Source organism: Hippocampus comes, unplaced genomic scaffold, assembly GCF_001891065.2.
Source record: "Hippocampus comes isolate QL1 unplaced genomic scaffold, H_comes_QL1_v1.1 scaffold71, whole genome shotgun sequence".
Classification (NCBI taxonomy): Eukaryota; Metazoa; Chordata; class Actinopteri; order Syngnathiformes; family Syngnathidae; genus Hippocampus; species Hippocampus comes.
In genome coordinates this window covers 866,391-875,997 of record NW_017805932.1, presented here as the reverse complement: position 1 = coordinate 875,997, position 9,607 = coordinate 866,391, and the positions used below count along the sequence as shown (strand labels likewise).

At 47.7% G+C, this 9,607-nt stretch overlaps 1 protein-coding gene across 1 annotated transcript in view; it reads left to right on the top strand.

Moving 5' to 3' along the window:
• The window catches only part of LOC109528027 (chromodomain-helicase-DNA-binding protein 4-like), a 27,325-nt gene that overhangs the window by 13,230 nt on the left and 4,488 nt on the right, over positions 1–9,607 (top strand). Inside the window, 18 exon segments of the mRNA XM_019890294.1 lie at positions 1–118; positions 195–294; positions 868–1,059; positions 2,913–3,113; positions 3,369–3,506; positions 3,578–3,699; positions 3,781–3,954; positions 4,832–4,973; positions 5,045–5,176; positions 5,638–5,755; positions 5,837–5,961; positions 6,762–6,854; positions 6,949–7,087; positions 7,181–7,350; positions 7,950–8,127; positions 8,226–8,315; positions 8,702–8,793; positions 9,104–9,237. The exon segment at positions 1–118 is cut by the window's left edge and continues 84 nt beyond it. Of these exon segments, the coding sequence (XP_019745853.1) occupies positions 1–118; positions 195–294; positions 868–1,059; positions 2,913–3,113; positions 3,369–3,506; positions 3,578–3,699; positions 3,781–3,954; positions 4,832–4,973; positions 5,045–5,176; positions 5,638–5,755; positions 5,837–5,961; positions 6,762–6,854; positions 6,949–7,087; positions 7,181–7,350; positions 7,950–8,127; positions 8,226–8,315; positions 8,702–8,793; positions 9,104–9,237 (2,458 nt within the window).

Here is a 9,607-nt window from a genome sequence, read left to right as displayed (position 1 = left end):
ATAACGTGCCCTTCCTGATCAAGTGGCGGGAGCTGGCGTACGACCAGGCCACATGGGAGGCGGATGACATGGACGTTCCAGAGTTTGACACCTTCAAGCTGCAGTACTGGAACCACAGGTGCGCTTCTCCCGCTGAAGCCTTTTGGTCGCCTTTGGCTGTCCGGCTGCTAACATGGACCTTGCTTCTTTCGCAGAGAACTGATGATGGGTGACGATGGCAAACCCGGAAAGAAGATCAAGGTGAAAGGACGTGTCAAGCGTCTGGACAGACCGCCAGAGAACCCCGTCGTTGATGTAGGCACACTTTGGATATTATGTGTAGATCTCAATATGTTTCCATTTATAAGCATGAACAAGCATGACGAGTGACTTTTTAAAGAGTTAGCTTATTTTATGTCAAGGAAGCCAATCACAGGGAAATGAATTGCTTTGTTTGAGAGATTATTCATTATAAACATTTTTTAACATTTATTTTAAGAATATTATTATTCATATTTATGATTATTTCTTGTTTGCACATGGCAGTCACATCTCTGGTTTAGATATCACTTGGTCGTTAAAAAAAGCACACGGGGAAAAAAAACGGAAGCAAATTGACCTTTTTACAAAATGCACATTTAATTCACAGTGTGTTTGCATTGTTTTTTTTATTTTTTTATTGTTTTTTTTTTAGCGCATGGTTTGGAATGAGTGCAACAGCACACCTCCATTCGTCTTCTCCAATAAGAAAGTGTATTCTCAATACGAAGTCGTTCCTTTTAAAAAAGATCCGAGTTATCATCTTTGGTGCTTGAAAATGATTTGATTTGTATTCTGCTGCCGCTGGCTTACGTGTTTTTTTTTTTTTTTGGGTCACTGTGTGGCCAGCCCACCATCAAGTTCGATCGTCAACCCGAGTACCTGGACAGCACGGGCGGGACGCTGCACCCCTACCAGCTGGAAGGCCTCAACTGGCTGCGCTTTTCGTGGGCGCAAGGCACCGACACCATCTTGGCCGACGAGATGGGCCTGGGCAAGACTGTCCAGACGGCAGTCTTCCTTTACTCGCTGTATAAAGAGGTGTGTGGTGCTTGGAAAAAGAACGTACTCTATTCTCTTTTATTTGACGAGAACATGGAGGGAGAGAGCGAGAGAGACCGCAGTTAAACGGGTTGTAAAAAAACAGTATTTGGCACACTTTTGACTTGAAGTCCCCTTGATGATTGGCGCTCTTGTTTTGGTTCTGAATATGGAGATGGGTTTAGCGTAGGGGATGATCTGTTGTAATGCAATGGAAGGCTGCATGGAACCATTTATGTTCTCGCTCATTTCAAAGCCTTGATGTAACCATTCTTAAAAAAAAAAAAAACTGCAATACCGCAAAACGATATAGAATTGCTTGATAGAATGAATTAAGTCTAATTGAAGACCATCCATGTGACGCTCGCAACCTTTTGGTTTTGTCAGTAGAATAAGTTTGGACCCCCATGCCAAAAGTGTTGGATGGAGGCCTTCGTTGTGTGTGTGTGATGGCCAAGGTTGCTTTCGCTTGTGACGGCCTGTTGCTTGAACAGCCATTTTGTGCGAAGCCAATTTGGCAACATCAAACAGGTCGTCCGTCACTCATGGCTGATGGCCTGTGCGAGTGCTGTCACCTAGAGGCGGGAGGGTGAAATGCACCTTGGCGCGCAGCAGCAGGAAGCTTCAAATATCGCTTCTTCGGATTTACTTTGCGTGCGCTGCATCTTTATGAATGAAAATTTAAGGTCCACAGGCAAATACTTTTACCTATCGCAAAAGTATCAGCAAGTCATGTTTCTTAACCTCCTGCAAAATCAATCGAGCCGAACTGTCTCAGTTTGTCTGAAATGATGGACGCGTGCCCTCTTCTCGGCAACCTCAGGGTCACTCCAAGGGTCCCTTCCTGGTCAGCGCGCCGCTCTCCACCATCATCAACTGGGAGAGGGAGTTTGAGTGCACCCCTACCAGCTGGAAGGCCTCAACTGGCTGCGCTTTTCGTGGGCGCAAGGCACCGACACCATCTTGGCCGACGAGATGGGCCTGGGCAAGACTGTCCAGACGGCAGTCTTCCTTTACTCGCTGTATAAAGAGGTGTGTGGTGCTTGGAAAAAGAACGTACTCTATTCTCTTTTATTTGACGAGAACATGGAGGGAGAGAGCGAGAGAGACCGCAGTTAAACGGGTTGTAAAAAAACAGTATTTGGCACACTTTTGACTTGAAGTCCCCTTGATGATTGGCGCTCTTGTTTTGGTTCTGAATATGGAGATGGGTTTAGCGTAGGGGATGATCTGTTGTAATGCAATGGAAGGCTGCATGGAACCATTTATGTTCTCGCTCATTTCAAAGCCTTGATGTAACCATTCTTAAAAAAAAAAAAAACTGCAATACCGCAAAACGATATAGAATTGCTTGATAGAATGAATTAAGTCTAATTGAAGACCATCCATGTGACCCTCGCAACCTTTTGGTTTTGTCAGTAGAATAAGTTTGGACCCCCCCTGCCAAAAGTGTTGGATGGAGGCCTTCGTTGTGTGTGTGTGATGGCCAAGGTTGCTTTCGCTTGTGACGGCCTGTTGCTTGAACAGCCATTTTGTGCGAAGCCAATTTGGCAACATCAAACAGGTCGTCCGTCACTCAAGGCTGATGGCCTGTGCGAGTGCTGTCACCTAGAGGCGGGAGGGTGAAATGCACCTTGGCGCGCAGCAGCAGGAAGCTTCAAATATCGCTTCTTCGGATTTACTTTGCGTGCGCTGCATCTTTATGAATGAAAATTTAAGGTCCACAGGCAAATACCTATCGCAAAAGTATCAGCAAATCATGTTTCTTAACCGCCTGCAAAATCAACCGAGCCAAACTTCCTCGGTTTGTCTGAAATGACGAAGGACGCGTGCCCTCTTCTCGGCACCCTCAGGGTCACTCCAAGGGTCCCTTCCTGGTCAGCGCGCCGCTCTCCACCATCATCAACTGGGAGAGGGAGTTTGAGATGTGGGCGCCCGACATGTACGTGGTGACGTACGTCGGCGACAAAGACAGCAGGGCCGTCATCCGAGAGAACGAGTTCTCCTTCGAGGACAACGCAATCCGGGGAGGGAAGAAAGCGTCCAGGATGAAGGTGGGTGCCGATCGCTTGAGAGTCTGCGTCGAAAAGCCTCAAGCTCACACAATTCTCCAAATATGAGGCAAGCGAACGTTGCTTCAAGCTGTTTGGGGGCTCTAAATGGGGACTTGGCTGTACAGCATATCGTACAAACCCATATACTGATTGCTTAATAATCGGTGATGTAGCTGTGTCATGAACGATGAACTGCGCCATACTTGAACAATTGGTTGACGCTTATGATGTTTTTTTTTTTTCTTCCCCAACCAGAAAGACTCGTCCATCAAGTTCCACGTCCTGCTGACTTCGTACGAGTTAATAACCATCGACATGGCCATCCTGGGCTCCATCGACTGGGCCTGTTTGGTGGTGGACGAGGCCCACAGGCTGAAGAACAACCAGTCCAAGGTATGGACGCGGCGCCGCTTCGCCGCCGTCCGGTCCCGATGTTCCGTTAAAGCCGCTGTGGTTGCCCGCAGTTTTTCCGTGTGTTGAACAACTACCCCCTGCAACACAAACTGCTGCTCACCGGAACGCCGCTGCAAAACAACCTGGAGGAGCTTTTCCACCTGCTCAACTTCCTCACGCCTGAGAGGTTCAGGTAAGCACGGCCGCGTCGATCTTCTCCTCTCTCTGGGGCTCGATTGCACGCCGACTGACGCCAAGGGATTTGCGTGGGCAGCAACCTGGAGGGCTTCCTGGAGGAGTTTGCTGACATCGCCAAAGAGGACCAGATCAAGAAGCTGCACGACATGCTTGGGCCGCACATGCTCAGGAGGCTCAAGGCCGACGTCTTCAAGCACATGCCCTCCAAGACCGAGCTCATCCTGCGGGTGGAGCTCAGCCCGCAGCAGAAGTCAGTCACTCAAAGCAGACGCCATGAAATAATGATCTCCTCGTTTCAAGTTGCACACAAATTGTACTTGCCCTGATGAGTTGAAAGCAAAGAAGACTTTATTGTGTTTGTATGAATGGCAATGCTAATTGTACCTTTTGCCATCTAGCGGGAGAACGTTCAGAGGCACTGCCTGTTGTCCTTCACCGCTGGCATAGATAGATGAAGAGAAGTTATCAAAAAAATCATTTGTGGGTCAACGAGGTGCCTACAGTGGAGCAGGATTGTCATGGGTTTTTGTTTGTTTCTTTTTAACCATGTGTAGCATTTTGAAATAATAAAGGTACACATTTTGAAATTTTATTTAAAAAAAATATACTAAATCTAAGTTGAAATATGTCATTGTTACAATGGGGGAAAAAAACCCTCAAGACTGGGTTTTTATTTTAGTTGATATTTTCCTCAAAAGTAACTTGAAATTATCAACGTAAATTTCCATCAGATTTTTGAAAGAAAATTATTTTGTGAAACATTACAGAAGTTAAAGTATGTCATTTGAGTAAAAACATTTTAATTAGTCATCCAGTTCATGAAACTAGGTTTATATTTCCAAGTGTCATCTAAAAATAAATATTCAAGGTGAATATCAGGTTACTATTTTCACTTTTAAAATGTTTGTAGTTAAACTACTTTTTTTTTTTAAGTGGGAGGTGTTTTTACTAAAATATGAATTGCGTTTGAAATGCACTAAATATGAGGTCAAAGTTAAATTTGTATATTTTTCTCCGGGTTAATTTCACAAATTTGTGCCATAGGAGTAGATTTTCCAAAGCAATTACGTAAAACGGGAAGGCTTGTGCTGGGACTGACAACATTTCACCGTGTGACGTGTCTACAGGAAGTACTACAAGTTCATCCTGACCAGGAACTTTGAAGCTCTCAACACCAAAGGAGGAGGCAACCAGGTGTCACTGCTCAACGTGGTCATGGACCTCAAGAAGTGCTGCAACCACCCCTTCCTCTTCCCCGGAGCCGCAATGGTACGACTCGAGCGTCCGGGCAGGCGGGAAGAGCCCCCTTTTGATTGGCTGCCGCCGGCCTCTGTTAACAGGAAGCTCCCAAGCTGCCCAACGGGATGTACGACGGCAGCTCGCTCATCAAGGCGGCCGGCAAGCTGATGCTGCTGCAGAAGATGATGAGGAAACTGAAAGACGGAGGACACAGAGTGCTCATCTTCTCGCAGGTGAGACCTCAACTGGACGGAGCTGGACAGTCACCATCCAGTTAAGTGACTGTCCCTGGAGAGGATAGGAGCAGGAATTATGGGGGAGGGGCTTAGACCTTCTACATCTGTCAGGAAAAGCCTCCACGGCAGTGCCATCGATCTTTGTGCCATCTCGTAAAGAGCTCAGCTGAGAACATACGCTCTTCTGGTCGCCACTGCGAAAATAGAAGGAGCCCCCCCAGAGCTTTTCAATTGGCGTCGTGACCCGCATTAAACCACGACCTAGCAATGGTCTCCTGCATGTTGGACAGGAGTGGCCCGGATTCCGCTCGGGGTCCCTGCGAGCATCGTTTTTGTCGCGAGCGATCACGTGATATAATGCGACATTTTGGGCAGCGTTCAGAAAGTCCTGCTTTCATGGGATTGGAGTTTGGGAGTGGATTCAGCAGCAAGCCGCTCCCTTGTGTGCCTTCCCGCAGATGACCAAGATGTTGGACCTCCTGGAGGATTTCCTGGAGAACGAAGGCTACAAGTACGAACGCATTGACGGCAGCATCACGGGAGGAATGAGGCAGGAAGCCATCGACCGCTTCAACGGTAGGAGACGCCACTTGGTCACTTTCATGAGCCTATCGGACTAGACCCTGGCGATTGATGCGATGTCGTGGAACCGCTCAGCTCCCGGCGCTCAGCAGTTTGCCTTCCTGCTGTCCACGAGGGCTGGAGGGCTTGGCATCAATCTGGCCACCGCCGACACAGTCATCATCTACGACTCGGACTGGAATCCTCATAATGACATTCAGGTACACCGCAGCCTTTGGCTTCTTACGAACCCTCATTTTGTTTGATCGACAAATTGCCGTATTTTCCGCACTAAAATGCGCACCGAAAAGCCTTCCATTTTCTTAAAAGCTCACAGCGCGCCTTAAAATCCGATGCGGCTTGTGTACGGTCATTCCGGTAAACCCAAAATGGCTCCCTGCTAGAGACATGCTTAGAACGCAGAGTTCAAACTTAAGGCGATCGGTTTCGCAGTTGAACACGGAAATAGAGCAGAGGCAAGAGAGTTCAACGTTAACGAGTCAATGTTCTAACTTGCTGTTGGTTAAGTGAACTGTGTCGCTGCTTTATTAAATACGTTTTACTGACATCTGATCGTCGGTATATAAATCAGGGTGTAAGTGGAGTGTAGTGTTCTGTTGGCATTTCCTTTAGCGTAGCTCCATCTAGTGGATGCATTGTAGATTGCGTCTTATAAAGCGGTGCATCCAGTACATGAAATAATTTACAAAATAGGCTATTCGTTGAAGGTGCGCCTCATAATCCGGTGCACCCTTTAGTGTGGAAAATATGGTGGTTAATTTCCTTTTTAGCTCGATCCTATGCCTTCATTGGTCCGGGTCTTTTTTTTTTTTGTCTGGTGCACTTTTTAGTTGCAGCTCATTTTGTCTTTCTCACTCGCTGTGATTCACTCTTGGATGTTGTCCATGTTGTCTTCATGTGATTCCTTCTGAATTTTAGCATGTTTTATCATTTTCACTTGCCGGCATTCCCTTGTGGCCGTGGCTCATTTTCTTTTTTTTTTGTTTCCTGCGATTCCAAGGCTTTCAGCAGAGCTCATCGAATCGGCCAGAACAAAAAAGTGATGATCTACCGTTTCGTCACCAAGGCCTCGGTGGAGGAGAGGATCACGCAGGTAAGGAAGGGGACACGCCCCCGGGGCGCTTCTCGTCCTCCCCGTTGAGCCCCGTCGGTTCATGTCTCCGCCCCCTTCTCGCCTCCACCGTCAGGTTGCCAAGAAGAAAATGATGCTCACCCACCTGGTCGTCCGACCTGGCCTCGGCTCCAAGACGGGCTCGATGTCCAAGCAGGAACTGGATGACATTCTCAAGTTTGGGACAGAGGAACTCTTCAAAGATGAGGGCGAGGGTGAGAGTCGGCAGGAGGGAAAAACGCGCACACACACAGTGCTGAGCCAGTTGAAGTTGAATCGCGTGTGTGCGCGTGCTTGCCTGGTTTCAGGTGAGAACAAGGAAGATGACAGCAGCGTCATCCACTACGATGACAAGGCCATCGACCGGCTGCTGGACAGAAACCAGGACGCCACTGACGACACGGAGCTGCAGAGCATGAACGAGTACCTGAGCTCCTTCAAGGTGGCGCAGTATGTGGTGAAAGACGAGGACGAGGAGGTGAGGGAGGGAGTACCTACCCCATGTGTGAATTTGAAAATCTGCGACGTAGAGTTTAAATTTTTTTTTTTTTTTTTTTAAAACCAGATTCTTTGCATATTTTTGTGTGTTTGGGGTTGGGGGATGTTTTTTTGTTTCATGTCAAGTCGAATGGAGTGTGAATTATTTACGGTCGGGTTTGCCTCCAAACCGTATCCACTATATTGGACTTTAGGTGGCACACGATATCAGCAAAAGCACTACTTGGGCCAAAATGATACACCCCAACTCACTTCAACATAGTTCCTTGGCAAATCACTGTTGCTGTTCATTTCAAGTCACTGTGTGGCTCCCTCAAAAGTCACGTCTTTGGTTGTTTTGGCCTGGGCACAAAAACAGTAAATTGGTGAATTTGGGAAAGGCGAGCTGCAACTGTGCGCTAGTTCAAGGCCCTCCACAGAAGGTACGCAGCTCTAAATTTGGATTTGCGTCTCCTCCAAAAACACTGATTTAAGTCTGTCAACTTGTGAGGGCATGAAAGATGAGCGGCGATTTAGTCGAGGTTGACTGTATTCGCGTTGCTGAGGTGTACACAAACATGAGCGTTGGTTGTGTGTCAGGAGGAGGAGGTGCAGCGCGAGATCATCAAGCAGGAGGAGAGCGTGGATCCCGACTACTGGGAAAAGTTGCTGCGGCATCATTACGAGCAGCAGCAGGAGGACTTGGCTCGCAACCTGGGCAAAGGCAAGCGCATCCGCAAGCAGGTCAACTACAACGACGGCTCACAGGAGGACAGAGGTGAGACGCCGCCATCCGACGCCGCCATCCGCCTTTTTATACGTCCCACTAAAGCGCTCGCTCACCGCCTTCTTTTTGTCCCCTCTCCTCCCCCGCAGCCGATTGGCAGGATGACCAGTCTGACGGCCAATCGGATTACTCTGTGGCATCCGAGGAGGGAGATGAGGACTTTGACGAGCGATCGGAAGGTAAGAACGCCGGCCGCGTGGTCACAATGAACATGAGTTGCTGGCACGTGCTCGACACTTCCGACAAACAGACTCTGGCTTTGGAGACCTTGTCAACTTGAAACGCAAACCATCTTTGATCCTCTCCTCTTTCATCTATAACTGCTTCAGACAACAAAGTGTATGCAGGAAAGTGGTGAAGATTGCACAACTGTCTGTGTCCGTTGTGTTGTGTTATTTTGACTTCAAGATGGCGCCGCGAGAGTGGCTGCCTTTCCAGCAGCTCCTATATTTTGTTGTTCTATGTCTTCCTTTCATAACTTTGCTGCTGTGAATTGGGAATTTCTCCATTGCGAGACTAATAAAGGTTTCTTATCTTTGTCTTTCAACTTGTCTGTCCCACACAGCCAATTCGCGCAGACCGAGCAGGAAGGGCCTGAGGAATGACAAAGACAAGCCGCTGCCCCCCCTGCTGGCCAGGGTGGGCGGCAACATCGAGGTGAGCAGCCCCGCCCCGGGGCCCGCAATCTCTCACACACTCTTACTCTGGCTCTCTCCAAATGTTTCCTCTTTTGATCGTACTTGCTCACTTTTTTTCTTTCTACTTTTCTTTTCCTCAGTTTCTGTCCTTTCTCTTTTGCCTTTTTTTTTCCCCTTTCCATTTTTTACTCACACTCTGAATTTGTAATTTTCTTTACTTTCTTTTCTTTGTCCTTTTATTAATGTGGGAATCATTAAGTTTTCTTGTACCGTTCAGTCAAGCCCACCAGCGTTTTAGCACCTGAATGCTAAGCTGTAACGTCTCACAGGTGCTGGGGTTCAACTCCCGGCAGAGGAAGGCTTTCCTGAACGCAGTGATGCGGTACGGCATGCCGCCGCAGGACGCCTTCACCACACAGTGGTTGGTCCGAGACCTGCGAGGGAAATCTGAGAAAGAATTCAAGTAAGTCTGCTGGGTGCCCACCCTTGATTTAGAGTGGGCATACAAGTACCGTATTGGCCCGAATATTAGACAGTGTTTTTTGCATTGAAATAAGACTGAAAAAGTGGCGGTCGTCTTATATTCGGGGTCTAGACATTATACCCATTCACGACGCTAGATGGCGCCAGATATCATTGAAGCGAATGCTGAACTTGACTCCCCAGGCCAAAGTGAACCCCTGCCACGAAGAATAAAAATAAAAAACAGCGGTAAAAAAGAAAAGAGAAGAAAATAATAGAAGAGATAACAGAAAATGGAGAAACATAGCGACAATCTGGAGAAAAGTGGGTGGAAGATAGGCCAGGTTAACCGGCAGCTGAGGAGAAGTTAT